At 37.6% G+C, this 21,401-nt stretch overlaps 1 protein-coding gene across 2 annotated transcripts; it reads right to left on the bottom strand.

Moving 5' to 3' along the window:
* Positions 1-4,782: 4,782 nt before the first annotated feature.
* LOC140171868 (uncharacterized) lies at positions 4,783-20,267 on the bottom strand. Of its 2 annotated transcripts, none has more exons than XM_072195206.1 (4): positions 19,866-20,267; positions 11,689-12,431; positions 8,587-8,691; positions 4,783-6,865 (listed from the first exon to the last, which is right to left on the bottom strand). In XM_072195206.1, the coding sequence occupies exons 1-4, from the start codon at positions 19,957-19,959 to the stop codon at positions 6,317-6,319; spliced, it is 1,491 nt and encodes a 496-aa protein (XP_072051307.1). In that variant the 5' UTR covers positions 19,960-20,267; the 3' UTR covers positions 4,783-6,316. The 2 variants fall into 2 exon arrangements, with proteins under 2 accessions (XP_072051307.1, XP_072051308.1); XM_072195207.1 differs by lacking the exon at positions 19,866-20,267 and adding an exon at positions 13,125-14,224.
* Positions 20,268-21,401: the final 1,134 nt, after the last annotated feature.

Genomic DNA, 21,401 nt, shown 5'->3' with positions numbered 1-21,401 from the left:
TGCCGAATGCAAAATATTTCATCTAAATTTCGTTTTTGTCTCATAACTCAAAAATGGAATGTCGTATGAGCTTCTCATTGAACACGATTTGAGAGTGGATTATATGCTTTGGAATCATAACAAAATTGTTGATAAAGAAATTGGTTTCTTTAGGAAGTGGTCACTGGAATCACCCCCTATGCTAAAATACACACATTTCGCAATTATAGCTCTAAACTGCTCTAAAATGTTGTTTTTGTCCCATAACTCAAAAACAGAATGTTGTATGATCTTCATATTTCACAGGATTTGGAGGTAGACCATGTACTTAGGAATCATAATACAATTGTTGATAAAGAAATTGGTTGGTTCAGGGAGTGGACACTGAAACACCCCATACCCTAACATACGTACGCATTTAATGAAATTTTTATGCTATATCTCAAAACCGAGAAATCGTATCGCGGCTCTAAGGTGCATGATTCCGAGTTGTTTAATTTATTTTTGAAATTAATATTTTAAGTTCACCTTCATAGCACTTGTCAGATAGGTGAACGAACGTTACAAAACAGAAAAATGAGTTTTAATTAAATATTAAAACCGCATGTACGTTAAGATTGTAAGGAAGTCAATAATAAACTACGACTATCTTCAGTAGATAGCATTAACTTGTTTTTGACATGATGTAACAACTATCTTCAGCAGATTTGTGCTTCACATTTTTGTGTATGGGGTGTGTGTATAATGTGGGGGTGTGTGCGTGCGAGGTGTTGGGCGTGGGATGTATGTGAGGTAGGGCGGAGGGAGTTTGTAGGACTATTATAAGATCACATTTAAATCGGAAAGTATTTCATTTGGGGGCTTTTGGGAAAGAAAGAAAGAAATAATTTAATTAATTAATCAAACATAGAGAAAGAAAGGAAGAAAGAAAGACAGAAAAAATAAATCAAAAATGTATACTTCATGTATTTATAATAAACAAATATTTTCACCGGTTCACCGTCAAGAATAATAAATGAAACAGAAAAAGTAATACCGCCTGGGACCTCATGTTTACAAGACCTATGCCTTAACCACTCGGCCACGTGAGCTTCGTGATTAAGCTGCTTGCAATTTGAACATATAAGCGGTCACTTCAACCTTTTTCCACGTTCATGTTTTTATTTATGTCAAATGTCTTACGTTCATTCATTCATTCATTCATTCATTCATTCATTCATTCTTTCCTTCTTTCTTTCTTTTTTCTTTCTTTTTTTTTTTTTTTCTTTCTTTCTTTCTTTCTTTCTTTCTTTCTTTCTTTCTTTCTTTCTTTCTTTCTTTTTAATACAAAGAAAGAAAAAAAAGAAGCATTGAAAATAATGAATGCATAATTTAGCGATGATTCACGCAAGTAAAACACGAATAGTCAAAGGGTGTAAAGTGTAAACCCATAATGGTTCATGTTTTTATTTATGTCATGTCTTTCGTTCATTCATTCATTCATTCATTTTTCTTTCCTTCTTTCTTTCTTTTTCTTTCTTTCCTTTTTTCTTTCTTTCTTTCTTTCTTTCTTTCTTTCTTTCTTTTCTTTCTTTCTTTCTTTCTTTCTTTCTTTCTTTCTTTTTTAATACAAAGAAAGAAAAAAAAGAAGCATTGAAAATAATGAATGCATAATTTAGCGATGATTCACGCAAGTAAAACACGAATAGTCAAAGGGTGTAAAGTGTAAACCCATAATGGTAATCTGTAATGGTAAACTGCTGCATTGAATAGCGTGCATACTGAGCAGTTTGCCCTGCATTGATATTAATATATACGTATAGATATTTATTTCAATTCAAAATGGCAAACTGTTAACAAATGTCATAAATGCGATCAATTTGTCATTCCTTTTGTATTCAAACATTCTCAATTGGTGTAGCCAAGGAAACGAACGTCAGGCTCCATGAGATACGGCCTAAAACCATAAAATGTGGATTTTGGACCATTTTGTCATTATGGTAAACTGATCCACTTTGCCATTTGCACTATGCAGCTTTACACTTTCCCGATACCTGACTACTATAAAAGACCAAAACTGATTACTTCGATTGCGAAATGGCAGCGTGGCGCAACGGCTTAGTCCTTCGACTGGTAATCTTTTGACTATTCATTGATGCGAATGGTTCGAGTCCCTGTGGTGGTCGAATTTTTTTCTTTAAGTGTATTCAATTGTTGTTTTCTTTTTTCTTTTTTTTCTCACCGCAAAAGCGTATCTTATTATAAATAATATTCAGAAATGAGTTGTTTCAAATTGTTACATCACAATCTTTCTGATTCGCTTCGGATAAGCCTATACTCAGCAAACGCAAGTTTTACAGAAAACATTTACATGTTGGGTTATATTATAAAGGGTACAGAACGTTTTAATAAAATTCAAAAACATTTTGGAAAACATGCTGCAAAACATTGTAATATTTTTTTTAAACTATATTTGTAGTGTTTTTGAATTATGAGACAAACACGAGATTTTAGTCATAATTACGAAATGTGTGTAATTTAGCATAGGAGGTGTTTTCAGTGACCATTCCCTAAATAATCCAACATCTTTATCAACAATTTTATTGTGATTCAAAGGGATATTATATACTCCCAAATCGTGTGCAATATGACGATCATACAACATTTTGTTTTTAAGTTATGGGACAAAAATGACATTTTAGAGCAGTTTAGAGCCATAATTACTTAAACGTGTGTTGTTTAGCATAGGGGGTGGTTTCAGTGACCACTCCCTAAATAAACCAATTTCTTTATTAACAATTTTGTTATGATTTCAAAGCATATAATCCACTCTCAAATCGTGTGCAATATGAAGCTCATACGACATTCCGTTTTTGAGTTATGAGACAAAAACGAAATTTATATGAAATATTTTGCATTCGGTAGAGACAATCAACGAAAAAAGTCTTGAAACGCTTGCGTGTAAATAACGAAAACTGTCACCCCTCTCCCCGTGCAATGTTGAGAAATACCAAAGTCTTCAGCGGTTTCCCAATGTGTTCCAACATTGATTGATGGGGAGAGGGAAGGGTAAATCATTGTTGTAGATGTCATGCTTGTTCCCAGGCAAAATATACGTCATTTCCATGATCATATGAAATTCTGCACGGAATTTCGACAGAGTGTACCAAGCGTTCCAAGGACTTTTTTCGTAGATTGTAGGCCTGCAATTGCAAGTTGTCCTTTCAGTGGTAAAGTTCAAAATTTCCTGATAGGGAGGTGTTACCAACAGATGTAACCCATGGTGTTGCACTTCTTCGCAAGTGACTACTTTTCCTTCCATGAATACTGAATACAAGCTTAGGCAATATTTTCATATCATGGGTTACTTTCATTTAAATATATGCTATGACATCAATATTGGGACAATTACAACAAATAAGGTGTCATAATGCACAGAAATAAATTCAGCTTCTAATGCATTTCCCAAATTTGGCATACAAAACCGTTTTTGAATAATGTTCATTCATTCATGTCCATTTATAAAGGAGGGGCAGTTACTTTTTTGATGTGTTTAATAATGTTGCTGTAATTGAGCAAGAATGTGAAATAGAAAATCAGGGCTATATATTTTCACAGGTTTATTTTTTCCATATACTTCAATTTTCAAGAAATTTGTACTTTTCCATGACTTGACATGTTTGTCAATGCTAAACTGAAGGGATTGGAAATGTATGGTTCATGCTTTGTATTGGCTATACTGATTTACCCAGAATACATTGGTAATGTTGTTAACAATCATTATTTTAGGTAAATATTAATTTATTGATATTATCATTTCATACGTTGTAAGTATATAATTTTTAACATGATTATATAGATTTTGTACAAAATGTATGGGCTTTTTATAAATTAACTTAATTTTTTTTCTAATAGTCATCTAACTGCATTGTGGATGTTCCATCATAAAATGTGTAAAAGGTTGATATAACTGTTGTACAGACTTTCACAATATTTGTTTAAGGTTGGTCTTAACCCTAGAATTATATGGTGTCTTATATGAGGTTTGATAGTGTGGTCATCAGGGTTGCCAAACCCGCGATTTGGTAGCCCAATTGGGCGACTTTTGAAGATTTTCCCCGCGACTTTTGACAATACAACTTAGTTGGAACTAACTAATTAATCATGTTTAAAATTATGATTTGAAAATTCATATGTGTGCATGTACCCCAAAAGATGAACTACAATGTATCATGATATATTCCGGATGTAAATTATACCCAATACAATGATGGCAGAGAAGTGTTTGCAATCCCTTTTATTTAATTGTAATGCTCTCAGTGTATGTAGAAAATCTTTGTGTGAATGTCAATATCACTGGCTACGTAGTGTTTGACTACAAACAGCCTAGACCTATTTAAGCTGCTTTCAAGTATACCTCCTTGTATACTTTTGTACTTTGATTTCTAATTGCTGACTAAAGGTTGATATAACTGTTGTACAGACTCTCACAATATTTATTTAAGGTTGGTCTTAACCATAGAATTATATGGTGTCTTATATGAGGTTTGATAGTGTGGTCATTTAAATTTTGAGCCTAAACTGCTAAATTGCTTGTCTATATCAGAGGTTGATTCAATGTAATCCCAGCATGCAGTATGTTATTATGTGCAATGTAATAAAGGAGCCATTTCAACACCATTTTACATTCAAATTTATGTACAAAATAAGAACCAGTAGTTTTGATAGAATATTCATCACGACTTTTATGTTTTGAATTGATAATTGGGTACGGGTAATGTTTGTGGATACATTGCTACCAAGAAAGTTAATAAGTCGTGTGTTTTTAAAACAATTTTAGATATATTTTAAATGCTTGGGAAAAGAAGGTGGAACCAGCAAAGTTTTCTTGCACATGCATGCATGCATGCAGACGCATAGCTTATCTTGTTGTATAACAACCTTGACCATGCACAGCAGGAGCCCAGTGTGATATTTTCTGAAAATAACCATGTGTTTCTCAAACATGCTGTCAGTGGCTGCAATGTATTCTGGGCTTACATTTAAACAACCTCTGGGTCTATATAGGAAAGGTATATAAACGGATACATATTTAGAAAGGCAAACACTTGACCCATACATCTCTGATGTCAAACACATTTTTAACCAAGTATTCTTTTTTTTTGGTGGGGGGGCAACATAACAACAACAAAAAGACTTCAGTAAAAATCAGCCAGACTATAGGCCTATACACATCAAAATTGAATAATGAAATATGATATTTGTCAATGTTGTTGAAAAGGACATAGAAAAGAATTGCAGACTTCTTTATGCAAAAGCTGAAAATAATTTAATGTCAAAAAACTGAAAAATTCAGATGCAAAATTATGCTATATCTAAAGGATGCCTTGTGCATTTCTCTAATATTGTTATTTTATGCGAAGAGATACTTTTTTGGCGTAATTGCTAAATTAAGGGGCACTAAGTACTATCTGAGACTAACTTAAAAAGACTAGTTTTTGTATGATGTCATCTGTCAATGAAACTCGGAAACGACTTGTTTACGATTTGTTGTGATGATTGAAATTTCTGAATGCAGAGGTAAAACAGCGTGCCTTATGCTTAATTTTGAACCTTCAAACATACAAACCATCTCAAAAGTTGAGTCTGACAGTAATAGCAAACTTTCTCTCCTGAAGGCACAATGCCAAGAAAAGCCTTTCACATGCTACTAAATGCTCATAGGCTGAGGAGTTGATTGACAGGTGATGTCATATGCAAAGTAGTTTTTTTTAATATCTGGCTCCAATTATAAAATATACATTCCATGTTTATGATTACAATGGAAAGAATATTTGTTCCATTCATCGATGCTTTGCTGAGTTGAATGGAACAGTTCATATTTCACCTCATAAAAATATTCTTTCCATTGAATGAATAAAAACATTCAATATTTGTTTTATATAACTCATATAAAAATTCTTCTTCTTCCACTTAATTCTATGAATCACCGGAAAAACAAAATAAATTAGAAAAAATATTACAAACTGTATTTATTTTAGAATTGACACCCATACCTATAATTAGCAAGTTGGGCTAGTCTCCGTGCACGATATACACTCGCATCTGTCAGCGTTGCCATGGTAGGTGCACGTGAGTGCAATGGAAAAAGGACTATTGCACGGGCGGGGAGTGCAATAGTCTTTTTCTATAAATAGCAAGAATAATAATCAATAGTAATTGACCAATCAAATGATAAGAATCTTTGTATGAGATATATAAAAAATAACACATATCAATAATAATATTGATTTAATAACCCAAGTCGGCAATGGTATATATCCTGAACTCTTTCTTTCACCCATGTTGCTGTGCATTTTTATGTGTTACACTTTGGTTCAACCCTGAGTCCTTTGGAACTAAAATTCACCCTTTCTATTTTAACCACCTTATCAAATAAATCTGATGAATTATTATCATCATTATAAAATCCTCTCATGTATTTGTACACCACAAGCGCTAAAACGGAGGAATCAAAACGGTGAGGATGATTGGCTCCTTTTAGGTTCCCTTTCCCACGATGTGCTCCCTCGGGCGCTATGCATTGGAGTCGCAGAGAACACTCCACAAGCGGTCCAAGAACATTCTTATGAATAAAACTACTGTTAACGTGCAAGACACGACCAGCGGATATCCATGGCGTGTAACCAATGTCATTTGCATATGCAGTCCTGTTAATATTAAGTTGCGTGAAGGTGCTTGGGTGAGTCATGTGGTATTGACCACTACGGTTGCGAGGATCAAAGTTGTGAATATGCTGCATGAAACCATGGTTTTGTTTCAGATACGGGTAGAGGATTTGAAGAGTATCTAAGAAACGTACGGATGAATCGCCGTAAAAGATGGCACCAAATTCCTTTAATGACTCCTGCAAAGAATATACAAATATAAGAAGAAGGCAGTATAAAATCATGCAAAGTTAAGCAAATTTGAGCCTAGCAGTAACATTGTCAGCCAATTGATTGCTTTCTGCTTTCTTCATGGAAGGATTCAAAACCAGCGGCACTATGGGGGGAATCTCCCCACTTGGGCTTTTTCCCTGGTTGCCCTGCAGTTGTAACAATGGTTGCTTTCCCCATTGGCTAGTGTGTAACATTATGGTGAATACAAGCTGATTCAAAAAGAAGTAAACTCATGTTTGTGGCACTTGGGTACAAAATCTAGAAGGAAGCCGCTGTAAATGAAAAGAGCAGATTCTGAACAGATAAATTAAAAAAAGAATTTTTGTATTTGCTTACACCAAACCTGAGTTATACTCATTTGAATAAAACCATTTATTTGAATAAAACCTCTTTTCAATGATAGCGGATCCCATCTAGATTTCGTACAAATATGTTCTTTTTTAATCAGCTTGTATTGGTTTGTCGCTCATGGAGGGCAAATAGTGTTCCTCCTGCATTTTTCAGCCAGAGCCCCAAATGGAACATTAATTTGCTTATTTAAACTTGGGGGTTTAAAAAGGTTTGCATGTATTTTTGGCACAATGCGGTACATGCAGAATGCAAACAACAGCGCACTTTGAATTGAAGTTGGGGCGCATAGCAAAATTATCAGGAGGTACACCATTTGCCCTCCATGCAACTTCCCCTGATTAGAGACCGTTCACAAACACTTGTTAGGGGGGCCTGATGCAAAAAGGGGGCCTGGAATTTTTGAAGGGGGGCCCTGAAAAAAATTTTCCTGAAAAAAATAAGTTTATATGCTTTTCTATGATGGGGTTGACCCATTATTTTCATATCAAAAAGGGGGGGGGCCCTGAAATTTTTGAGGTCTGTAAAGGGGGGCCCAAAAATTTTTGTGATGACATTTTTTTTGCATCAGGCCCCCCCCTTACAAGTGTTTGTGAACGGTCCCTTACACCACTGCATATTGTAACTGTCTTTCATTATCTCCTGAGATACCAGACTGACAGGGAAAGCTTGCTCCTCGTTCATCCAAACTGATTACTGTAAAAGTAGAAATTTTCGCGAGGTTTTTATTTTCGCGAATTTCGCGAGTGGACATAAAATTGCGAAAATAAAAACACACGAAAATAACCTTTTGCATTAGGTTTCTATTGTATCAATATCAAAAACGCGAAATTTAATTCTCGCACAATTGACAAAATCTTCAAAATCGCGAAAATATCTTCTCGCGAAAATATTGACTTTTACAGTATTTGCAAAAGTGTGCTTTGGTGTAAACTTATTGACAACTTTTGCATGAAGCTCTTACAATCATGTTTGGACAATCTTGAGGATATTTAAATGTTCTTTTTGTTTTAAGTTGACATCGATGAATTAATTGATATTTGTGACATGATCTGGTCCATGGGGGCCAAAGGAGGCATTTTTGAAAATTGAGTTACTGTAATTATTACATTATACATACAATAGGCTACAATTTTAATACTGAAAACACCAAAGGTCTAGCATACTTGGTTCTAAAGTTATGAAGTTTTTTGATATCTATTTTCTTATGTATTTTCTTGTTTTTTACTCCATATTTTTACCTTTATCTCAGTTTCAAATTTGCCGCCTTTGGCCCCATGGACCAAATTGTGTCACATGTATAAAATTTCATTTTGTTGATTGATTGATTATCACTTACCAATATAAGTAGAGGTTTCCATGCATAGTTGTGTATATTTTTCACATGTGGTGGGTACCTTTCAAATGGAAATTTCCGTACTTCAACATTGCACATTTTGTCAACCTGTATGGGGTCAAGGGTCAAGTTAAAGTAATGAAATAAAATGAGAAAATTATGCTGTATTAACTGTCAGGAAATTCACGTTTATATGTATTATGTAAATTAATGTAATACTAAGAGAAAACGGCTGCACAAGCAGATCTCATTAAAAGTTTGTTTCGCTTATAATTGGCAAAAGAAATGAGACTCGTAACATGTATTAATATAATTATAGAATAGCGTACATGCAATTGGGCACACTCACGCTAGTTGCTCATTGCGTAAGGCGCGACTAATGCAGGCTTATGTGAGTTTATGCGAGAGTAAGATGGGATTTGATCGACGTGCACAGTAACACAAATGAAATAAACGGAGGAAGAGGCTTACGCATCATACACTGGAACATGGAAACATTCAAACATTACAACTAGCGCACAAGATCAAATTAATGATGCTTAATCGTTATTCTTAATATATCAATATACAGGGGAAAGAAGAATTACGCATCGCACACTAGCACATTTAAACATGAATTTACAAATGGAAACATAACATGCATAGGCAGATATACCAGAGAAAAAACTCCGGACATACCTGCCTGTGCGGGGACTAGAACCCCAGACCTCTCGCTTGTCGGGCGAGCGCTTTAACCACTGAGCTACACAGACTGTCCCCGATAAACAGGACTCAAGTCTGGTACTTATGGATATGAGCAGTCAAGGGTGAACAGTACAAACAACACATTACACACCAGTGTACGAGATCAATTAATGATGCTTACCCGCCAGCCTAATATAATCATACAAACGGAGGAAGAGGCTTACGCATCATACACTGGAACATGGAAACATTCAAACATTACAACTAGCGCACAAGATCAAATTAATGATGCTTAATCGTTATTCTTAATATATCAATATACAGGAGAAAGAAGAATTACGCATCGCACACTAGCACATTTAAACATGAATTTACAAATGGAAACATAACATGCATAGGCAGATATACCAGAGAAAAAACTCCGGACATACCTGCCTGTGCGGGGACTAGAAATAGTTTTGCCAATTATTATCCGAACAAACTGCGCCATTAGAATTCCATCCAAGGGGGTGGACAGTGTTTGAAGGTTAAAAAACTTAACCCACTTGAAAATCAAGCAAAAAAAAATTGCATACTTTTACTTGATATAATTGAATACCTGAGTGGAAGAAGGACCCAACTCCAATTTTTTACAAAAATGAGTTAGACCCAGCATTTGATTGCCAGCAGACTGTTCTTCCTTGTGTGTGAAAGATGAGCCAAAATCCACTCTCTATAGTACACTTAATCATGGTTTTCATGGAAGAAAGGCCCAACTCCATGGAGTTGGGCCCTTCTTCCACAAATATTGTGTTAAAGAGGAATTTTGTTCTTCCTTGAAATCTGCTTTTCACTACAATAAACTTTCTTGCTAACATATTACATGCTTCTACTTGTGCAATCAATGGATAATTACCAAATTTCTGTAGCTATTTTTAACACATCTGCTTGTAAACGGAACTGGCACTTGCAGTATATTAGTGGAAGAAGGGCCCAACTCCAGGTCGTATTAAGACATGTACCGTTGCCATGGAAACATCATATATAATGTTGATTGTATGTAATATTGTATGTTCATGTATTAAAGGTCCTCTGAAGATGAAAACACTCTGCCTATAAAACTTTTCCAAATATTAAGTTTTTTCTTAATATCTCAAAAACAGTTTTGATGGAGTTGGGCCCTTCTTCCACTCAGGTATTCAATTTGTTTCATGCTCTTGGCTTTAAAAAAAAACTGTTCCGTGGAGAAACCAATGTATTCCAATGTTAGATCTGGTAGCAATTAAAGTACTTAAGAATGATTTTTGACAATCATGAAGTTAATGAAAATCAGCTTTTGTAGAAAAAATAGTGTCATTTTTAGTCAATCTTAGAAATACATGTATTGCTTATAAGACCAGTTATGCTAAGTTAAAAAGTAGAAACTTTACCACCCCCCAAAAAACAACAACAAATAAACAACAACAACAACAACAAAAGTCAAGCATTTTGTTATCAACTTTTTCAACCACGGCAGTGGCATATATCAAGCAAATTTTCATTGTTGGCAACAATGTTACTGAGCTCCTCACCAAATGACCTGACCAGAACAAAATGTTACAGTGATTTACCATACAGAGGAAACCTATTAGGGAACAAACCAAAAGATCGATGACGTCCTATAAACGAAACTAGATTCGTTTAGGGGAGGGGGTAAAAATACTCGATTACGTTTGTACAAAAACATCGGTCTGATGAATGTGTCATTATTATTATTATGTCAAAATTTTCAACATTTCTTTATTACGTTTCTGGCAGGGAGGGAGGGGGTCTGCTGAGAAACGAAACCAGTTACGTTTATAGGACGTCATCGATCTTTTGGTTTGTTCCCTAAGCAAACCCAGAGGAAGATGCATACCCAGTAATGATGGAATCTTTATTCGGGGATGAGCATATTTTTTGCCTGTTTTAGATGAAAATTTTACAATTTTACCCTATTTTGGCCCAAACACTCATGTTGGGTATTTTAGGCAAAAAAGGAAGGTAAAAAACAACTGATAACACTTAAATAAACACATTTATTTTTATATTTTACATGTTAAGGTATAGGAGGTGCATGCATACATAACACGTTTATAAAGGTTTTTGTGATAAATATAAATTATAAATCAATATATCAAGGCAATTGCACTTTTAAACACTGATTTTCATTCTATACATTATTGTATGTGTTTAATGTGGAAAAAATTTAAATAGCATACTTATGTATGTTTATAATCTAAATGTGATTTTATATTTAAAATCAAATATGGCGTAGCGTCATAGGGCACGGAGGACACATGCCCCCAATCGGTTGCAAAATTTAGAAAATCCCATAGGAAAATTGTACAAAAATGGCTTGTGCCCCTAGACCCAGTGCCCCCCCCCCCCAATCATGGTCGGTGTCGTGGAGTATAATCATACCTTTTTTACTCCATCAGGTGTCAAACCCAAATCATAGACAATAATCTTTGTGTTGGGCATGTGTCGTTGGGCTGTAGCAATCATGCCCTTAGCTTCACCAAGATGATTTTGAGAAGTTGCTGTAACTATTACTGTTCTATTAAATAGGACCTTTAAATCTGGTACATGTTGCTCTATATCTATGAAATCAGATCTAGATATCACTTCTTTATCACCAATATGCAATGCGCTGTGTTGTCGATTTCCTGGAGCTGTCTTCGGTGCTGCAGACAAAGTGTTTTTTGCCTTAATATCTGTGTCTTGTATGGGCTTTACTTCAGTGGTGCCCACTTTGAATGCTGTTTTGGGGTGTGTGATTTCCGACAAGTCTCCAGCCGTTCTTCCATCAGTTTGTGTATGGAGTGAGGTGTTGCCAGTATCTTTCCTGATGTGGGCATTAGGTGTCTGCTTTATCATATGCAGTGGGGCTGGAGCATTGGCCACAATTTCTGTGTATTGTATCGGCTTTACTTCAGTGGCGCCCACTTTGAATGCTGCTTTTGGGGGTGTGATTTCAGATAAGTCTCCAGCTGTTCTTCCATCATTTTGTGTATGGACTGAGGTTTTAATAGTATATTTGCCGAGATGGACATGCTGCTTTATAATATGCTGTGGAGCTGGAGTATTGAATTCATCATCATGTAACGGTGATTTTTCTTGTAAAAGTCTGTTATTATGGTACATATTGTTCATTGCTGCCATTCCTGTGTAAGATACAAGAAAGTGAAAAAAAATAGAATATTTTAATAATCAGTACTCAGTGTTTATGAATTTGATATTCCTAACATTTAAAATCCTATATAGATATTTAAAAAATAGATGATTTATAGATTCACAAATGCAATGCCGAGACATAATTAATCCACAAGCCTTGGCACACTTTACAGGTTGTCGCTGACCACTACGGTCCCACATCATTCCTTAACCATTTTAACAACAACTTTGCTGATTAGAATCGCACCCCCTAAACATTCCACAATTTGACCAGCTCCATGAGTAGGCCTATTCGAGGCTGTTTTAAAAGTTACCGCTGAGTCCATACATGCAGGAGTCAACTCTCAAACAAATACAGTACGCCAGCCGCCAGGAGTTGCCAGGCCTATTATGTGTGTTAAGGAAAATTGACGTTGATTCCTATCAGGTGCAACCCCCGGAGCCGGGGCACTCCCTATCTGAAGTGGCAGGAATATGTCTTGGCCATGTTAAAAGTAGGGGCCTTTCAGGTAAAATGCACATTAAAAAAAATATGGGGTTATGCAGTACACAACCTAAATAAAAATGGGGTCATTATGTGTCCATTGGGGTAACAAACTGTCATTAGGTCATTTAGGTGTCCATTTGGGTAACAAATTGTAAAATGGGGTCATCCAACCTTTGATTTACTCTCCCTACCTTACCCTTTGCTTGCATTGCTATTCTTACTATACATTAAGGTTACAGACACAGGAGGTATTTCCATCAGCCCTCTTGTTCCTAATCGTCAATCTGTAGTTACCAACCCCTCGTTCTCGAAGATTGCAAGTCAATCGCATACCACTTGTTATGGCTTTGTCTTGCAGCAAAGTTAACAGACGGGGAAATATCCTGTGACTGACCTAAAAGGCTGTTGGAGCAGTCTGGATGGTTGCAGAATTTGCTTGCTGTAAGACATCTTCAAGAACATCAAGCCTTCTCTCATTGTCTACAGGTAGGAGGAGAATAAGGGTGAGACAACCCTGACAGAAACCTCAATCTACCCCCGAATCTACCAGCGTGACGATTTATGGCAAAAAACCTTCATGATTATGGAAAGTAGCAAAACTAGAGGCCAATAGAGCCCATGGCCAGAATGGGCACAGCTATCAAACATGCAGAAGGTGTATTGTCTAGTCATAACGCTCAACATGACGTCTTGAAGCCAAAGACAAACGGAAACTTTGAGATTGAGACAGGAAAAATGGCTGGACAAAAGTTGAACATATACTTATAATACAAGGACTCTGATAACAGAGGAAGTGTTTGAAACACTGTTGGACAATGTTGGATGATCTGCAAGAATTCAAACGGGATATCATTGGATTATCAGAAACAAAGAGAGAAGGACAGGGGATTGTTGGACTACAGGGAGGAATGTGGTTGTATAATCATGGTATGGTAAAACAGAAGAGGACACAGGAGCAAAAGGAATTGGATTTCTTGTACATCCAAAACTTGCAGAATAAATAAAAAGCTTCTCCAACAGAGTAGCTGCACTCAATCTTCACTTGACTGGAAAGGACCTAATGAGCATTATTCAAGTTTATGCGACAACTAGCAAGTATGATGATGATATGCATAGAAATATTCTATTAGATGCGAGTAAAGCAATAGAAGCCAACAAAGGAAAGTATACCATTGTTACGGGCGATTTTAATGCCAAAATTGGAGAATGTCAACCAGATGAAGAGACCATCATAGGAAAATGTGGTATTGGACAGAGAAACAAAAGAGGTGAAATGCTATTGGAATTTGCAGCACAGCGTAAGCTGGATATAGGCAACACATTCTTCAAGAAAAGCAAAAACCGCTACTGGACATGGGAAAGCCTCAATGGACACACCAGAAATCAACTTTATCCTCAGTAGTCAAGGGGAATTACTTGTTACCTGAATAGTTCCAAATCAAGTGAAGCAAAACCAAATACAATATAACCAGATATATCAGCCATCCCAAGAATAACATAAAAAAAAGTGGAAATAGCTGTAAAGGAGATGAATAGCAAAGCACTAGGAACAGATGACATTACTAGCGATATAATCAATTCTCGCTATTCGCAATAAGGGCGCGCCAGCGGTTTGCGATGTAATCGTGATGTATCATGGGAAAAGGTCGACATCCAAGTCCACGCAATACGAATATTACCATGCTATTACATAGGAACACGTGACAATATTTTTTAGTTTGTCAAAATAAAGGTGTTACACGCGAATCGATACTCAATAATACTTAATAATGTGATTTGAAATGTGCACAATTAATTTTTTCTCTAGCGATTTGCGTGTAATACCGTTATATTGACAAACTAAAAAATATTGTCACGTGTTCCTATGTAATAGCATGGTAATATTCGTATTGCGCGGACTTGGATGTCGACCTTTTCCCATGATACATCACGATTTTCCCATGATACATCACGATTACAGCGCAAAACCGCTGGCGGCGCCCTTATTGCGAATAGCGAGAATTGGAGGAGAGGGAATCAATCAACATCTAGTTGGACTTTATAACCAAATGTTGGAGAAAAAAGGATACCAATTTGTTGGAAAGAGGCAAAAGTTATTCTCCTTTACATGAAAGGTTAAAAACAGACATAAAAAATTACAGAATTATCAGTCTGTTATCACATGTGTATAAAATTTTCACTATAGGATAATACAGAACAGAATAAAAGGAGTGCTTGATGAAAACCAACCACGAGAACAGGCAGGCTTCAGAAGTGGATATTCAACAGTAGACCATCTGCATACCATCAATCAACTCATTGAGAAGGCAAATGAATATAACTTGAAGCTATATGCATTGGAGACTACAGGAAGGCCTTTGACTCAGTGGAACATAAAGACCTGTTCATTACCTGAGTCGGAGTCAGTGAAGGTTAGGCCTATGTCAAATTCTTGAGAACATTTACACAAACGCCCCGAGCAAACGCCACAGCAAAAAACCAAATTGAAAACGTAAAATCAAGAACACTGAAATAAAATACACCAAACTCTCAAAAGAAGCGAAATGGAGATGAACATGTCACCTTGCACAAAGGGAAGATAGCAGATCAGTGGACTAAACGACTCACTGAATGCAACCAAGAACAGGAAAAAGATCAAGAGGAAGACAAAAGAGGAGGTGGCGTGATGAAATTACTGCCTACATGGGACCTATATATACATGGACAAGAAATGCAAGAGACAGCTGGCAGAATCATGAAGAGGGCCTACGTCCAACAATGGTCGAACACCGTCCTGGTGAGGTGAGGTGAGGTAGGGTACAAAATTGTCAAAAGGGGGTCATTGATACAAACATGTAAGAATACCTAAGTGCCAAACTGCTAATAAAAAATCCCTGCAAGGGATGGCTTCCATCACAGATCCCGTTTATTTCCAGGATTTGTGCTCCCATCATGTAAGTTGCATGTAGACCTTGGAGTAGACTGATGTAGGAGATTGTCTGTTTGATAGCTTTTGATACTGAGGCTTAGTATAATTACCATGATTACATAGATCTCAGCCTTTGGTCATATTTAGTTAAACAGATCGCGGAGCAAACCGTGGGGTGGTACATGTAAGGTGAGGATTAAGATGTAAGCAGTAGGTCATATTATTGCTGGTCTGAAAACTCTCGAGTTGAGCCCATGCAGTGCCGCCGACAAGGGGTGGGGATATAACATTTTTCTTCGCTTTATTATCGTACGGGCCAACTATCTTTGCATTTTACGGGCCCATAAAGGTATCGCATCTTTGCTTTCCACAGGCCCACTATAAGGGCTCTCTTTTTCTTTTTACGGGCCCCTTTAAGATTTCTTTTGTTTTTACAGGCCTAAGGTTGCCTTTGCCTGCCTTTTATGTTAGGGTTAGGGGTAAGGTTTAGGTCTTTTGTCTTTGCCACATTTGCCCTTTGCTCTTACTGCCCATGTCATAAAAAGCAAGCAAAAGAGAGTATAGCGGGCCCGTAAAAAAGCCCCCACCCCACTTCCCGCTGGCTACACAGCCTACGCTATAGTTGGCAAGTTAAAAAAAGAAACATTCCAGCTTCCAACTGTCCCAAAAGAAAATTACCAAGAATTAATTAACCATAAATTTACCCCCTTTTTTATATTTTATTTATTTTAAGACCGTTATTTCAGCATTATTTTTACAGTATGCAGTCGTCATACCATTAATAAAAGGAAACAAGAAGTATTATTTTGAATCTTTAATGTCGTGGTTTCTACCGGGAATGATGTGAACATAATTTATTATCTGTCATTTTGAGAGATATTTTTGCACATTTTAATTTTCAAAGCTCCCTGTTAAAGCCATTTCAAGACGATTTTGAAGTCTGCCCCCCCCCATTTGCAAAAGTATAGGCCTACAAAGAATTTGCGAGCGTACCGATCGGCAAAAAATGTTTTGTACGCTTTTTGGTCATAGAAAAGGTCCCAATTTCGGCAAGAAAGTCCACTTTTCGCAAAATCGCCCCCGCAAAAAAGTCCACTTTCTCAAAATCAGCACCCACCCCCCCAAAAAAAAAAAGAATCCTGCGTACGGGCCTAGCTATGTTAGCACATCTATGACAATGACAAAGGTATACCAAAATCTGAATCGTCGGCGTCCGGATGAGCAAATCACTGAATGGGCCTTAAAAATATTAATAAGTTTTAACTGTCTGGGAATTTTATTAAGCCCAACAAATACATAAAAGAAAATTCACTATTTATAGCTGCTTCAGTGGCGTTCTTTGGGAATTTAGTCATAAGGCCCTTCATAATTATTGATTCCGAGTTTACTGGTAGAAAAAAAGGACGAGGTAACTTTTGATTATTAATTACTTATTATTTTCCTTATTTTGAAACTAGTGGTCACAGCACATTATCAACAGTAGGGCCTACGTTTAGGCACTGCGGATTTGATTAAATTGCCATTTACGGTTGATTTGAATAATGCAGGGGTACCCTTGTTTGCTCAACACATAGTTAAGATGATCAAAGTAAGAAAGTAGCAAATTAATTAATTAAAAATGTCATCATTTTAACAAAGAAAATTTCACATAAAAATCAAATAATTAAATATTTTGCAATTCTCAATTTTGGATGCAGGAGGGAAACAGTAAACTTAAAATCAATTGTGAAGGACCTAATTATGACTTAAATTCACACTCCGTTGTCCTAAAAACACCGAATCCAATCATGGCGGACGTACTGAATCCAATGAGGTCGAAATTGGGATTATATAAACATATCTTAAGCCATTAAAAAACCCGGGAGGGGGGCCACTCCCCGGGGCACATCAATTTGAAATGGATATATAGGTGTAGGGCTGGCACTTTCGCACTAAGGGGCATTCGGTGAGAGCAAAATGTAAAAAATAGGTTTATTGGGTGAGAGCGTGATTTTTGGCATTCGGCGAGAGCAAAATCTAAAAAATATGGGGTCATTGGGTGAGAACATGACCTTTTTTTAAATGGAATCTTTAATAGGTGAGAACCAAAACAGCGCCATAGAAATCTCGAAAATCGAATTTCTAGTTTTAAATGGCTTCAGTCCATTGTTTTTTCAAAATAAGTAACAAAATCAGTGATAAATGAAAGTTGCTGTTCAAATTGAACTTGTAAGGGTCTTTGGGTGACAGATCAAATGGAAAAATAAGGGGTCTTCGGGTGACAGAGCATGTGTTCATAAAAAAATATGGGGTCTTTGGGTGACAGCGATGCTGAAAAGGGGGGTCTTAACAGCCCTACATACGCGTCCCCTCCAAAGTTGGAGTGCCCCACCGCCCCGGGGGCCACTCACATAAATGATCTGTACGCATGCGTGACCAAAAAACAAGTAAAAGGGGGTGTTTTAGGCAAGGCAAGTTACGCGCGTGACGCATTTAGGGTCTAAAAAACACTGATTTTCAAGAATAAGGATAGTTTTCTGAAACTGAACAACTTGTTTTAACCCTAACCGTACTAATTACTACAAAATACTACTTGATATAATGCGCTGTTAGTGCGTGCATCCCATGTCGTGTGATGATGCAATCGCCCTAAGTGATATATAGGCACGGTTTCGCTGGCCAGCGAAGCCCAACACCCGAGGCTAAGTGTCGCCGAGCCAGTGGTTGACATGCGAGGGGTCCCGGGTTCGAATCCCACCCAGTGCAAACAACTTCTTTCTTTGTTTTCTCTCTTTATTCCTTCCTTCTTTCCCTTCCCGTCGCCAAGCCCTTAGGCGGTTAGGGTTAATAGGGTAGCTTTTCAAATTTTTATTAAATTATGAGTCCAAAGAGGGTACGGTATATTGGATTTTTACTAGCTAATAAAATCTTATTAGGGGGTAAATTCTATATTAAATTACCTTAAGGGGGTACTACACCCATGTGGTAAATTTGTGACTATTTTTGCATTTTTCTCAAAAAATAATTACACACTGGTAACAAAAAGTTATGTATATTATTGGGGCAAGGAATCCAATTACTACACTGAAATTTCAGTGACTCAAGACAAGCGGTTCAGTATATATGATATAGGAAACGAGGTACATCCTAGCGGTACCTTATTTCTGATCATAAATAACAAACCGGTGGTGTTGTGTCACTGAAATTCCAGTGTAGTAATTGGATTCCTGCCCCTATAATATACATAACTTTTGTTACTACTGTGTTATTAGTTTTTGAGAAAAATGCAAAAATAGACACAAATTTATCGAGGGTGTAGTACCCGTGCAGTGGCGTGCGCAGCATATTGAAAGTGGCGGGGCCATGTTGTTCAGTTCCCCGGAGTCTGATTAAGAGTGTAATGCTGGTTTCATACTTTCCTGCCGCTTGCCGCTTTGCCGCTCTGAAGATGATTTTACTTCACTGCGCAATCTCACTAAAAACGCTAGCGGTGACCAGCGGCAAGCCGATATATCGATCACTCCACCGCTTTGCCGCGGCGGCAGCACCGCTGGGAGTTGAATTCAAGTCAACTCGGAGCGGTGCCGCTCTGACGTATGAGAACAAAATACGATTTTGGAGCGGTGCTGAGCGGCAAGAGTAGCTTTCAGAGTCATGTCGCTGCCGCTTAGCGGTGTGCCGCTCCGCTTGCAGAAAAGTACAAGCGGCATGATGAAGCGTCATGCCGCTCAGCGGCAAGCGGCAGAAAGTATGAAACCAGCTTAAGGTGCGGGCGAATCCTTATATTTCCGGGGGGCACATTTTTGCACCGTCCCCCGAATGACCAACAAAAGTGGGGGGGCACTGTTAAGGGGCTAAATTTGTTGGTAGGGCAAAACTCGTTTAGGGGGTGTTTCAAAACAATTTGGTCACGCATGCGTATGAGTGGCCCCCCTGGGTTAAAAAAAATGACCAAACTCATTTTAAAAGACTATGGCTAATTGGCTAGAGTGCAAAACGGTAAAATTCCGACGTTTACCCAAAGATACTGACCAGGAGTATATTACTTACTTTCTTGGCGATAAAAATTCCATACAAAAGATATTCCGACCATCACAAAACATGCTAGCACCAATGCCTTAAATATTACGAAACACCTGGCCATCTCGAATTAAATCTGAACATTTCCGCAATCTGTTCTGTCATGTTATGTTATGACGTACGCCCGTGTAGTCCATACTAAACCATCGCATCAAGTATTCAAGGTTATTCACTGCATCATCATTGATAGGCCAATTATGGCCGGCTATTTACAGGAGGCTGGATTGAGGCTGATTGAACCACTGCAGAGGCAGAAATGAATTCGGCATGAACAGAAGATTTCAGCTTATATCGTCTTTTTATGACATTTTTCAGCAGATATCTACGAAAAAAGCTTATTCCCAAAATTTCAGTTAATTCCGATTTTGCGTTTGCGAGTTTATGCATGTACATGTAGGTAGGGTGGTGTGCAGCTGGTGTGGTTTCAATGGTTTCAATTGTAGGGTTGAGGAGAAAAGCCTCGGAGAAAAGCAGAAGCAGAAGCAGCACCAGAGCTGGAAAGTCCACAAAGTTTTAGATATTGTTGAGGGCGCTAAACAGACACAATTTACGATTCATCCAGCAGGGGGACTGTGATTCACGGCCTGGACACCACAAATAAACTAGTGCGCCGTCCAATTTTAACATCGGCGGAACCATGGTGGGGAATGCTGGTGACCTCACTTTTTTGACCGGGGTCCTGACTCTCCCACTTAAATAGTCTATCGTATGAGTTTAAGACCACTAGCATGACTAGTCTGAACTTTTAAGGCGTTGTGTGGCGCTCACATCCGGGTGTTGGATTTTTTTTCAGACTGGGATTTTAGGTCTAACCCCGGCGGGGGGGTACGGTCTAACATGTCTATGCCTGTACTATAAATAGTACTTTTATGCCGCTTGCCGCCAATCACAAGCCCTGATTCCCCATCATCATCATCATCATCTTCTAATACTGTGCAGAAATCTCAGCTGGAGTATAATCGCACCCGGAGGGGCGGGGGTCACTTACATAAGTACATAATGGTATGTGCGCCAAGGGTCCCCCCTTTTCATGCTCTCCGGCAGTTCTTTAAAACCCGCATTTGCATCACTATGCTCCAGTTCATTGAGCCTCAAACTCGGGAAATTGTAGCTCTTTGGCCCAAATCTGGAAACATTTTGAATTTTTTTAGCTCCAAAGCCTATAACCTGGCCCAATTCAATTCAGTTCACAGAGCCCCGCACAAATGTTGAAATTTCAGTTAATCAAGCCCCTATTTTGCCCCAAACTAAGTTGCAAATGGGACTTTTTGGGTCTGAAGGGGGTATTGCTTTGGCGTGAGACAGAGGCGTACTGGGATTTGCCGACTACAATGTTCATTTTGACCCGTGATTATTTGAGCCACGGCCCTGGAGAATCTGAAAAGCAGGGGGGACATTATTTTGACGATGCGTGAGATTTTACTCATTTTACAGCTTTTTGCGTGAGTTTTTTACTACATAGGCGTGAGATTATACTACCTTGGCCATGTTGGCGTGAGACCGTGA

This window comes from Amphiura filiformis, chromosome 15, assembly GCF_039555335.1.
Source record: "Amphiura filiformis chromosome 15, Afil_fr2py, whole genome shotgun sequence".
Lineage (NCBI taxonomy): Eukaryota > Metazoa > Echinodermata > Ophiuroidea > Amphilepidida > Amphiuridae > Amphiura > Amphiura filiformis.
This window is presented reverse-complemented; position numbering and strand designations above follow the sequence as displayed.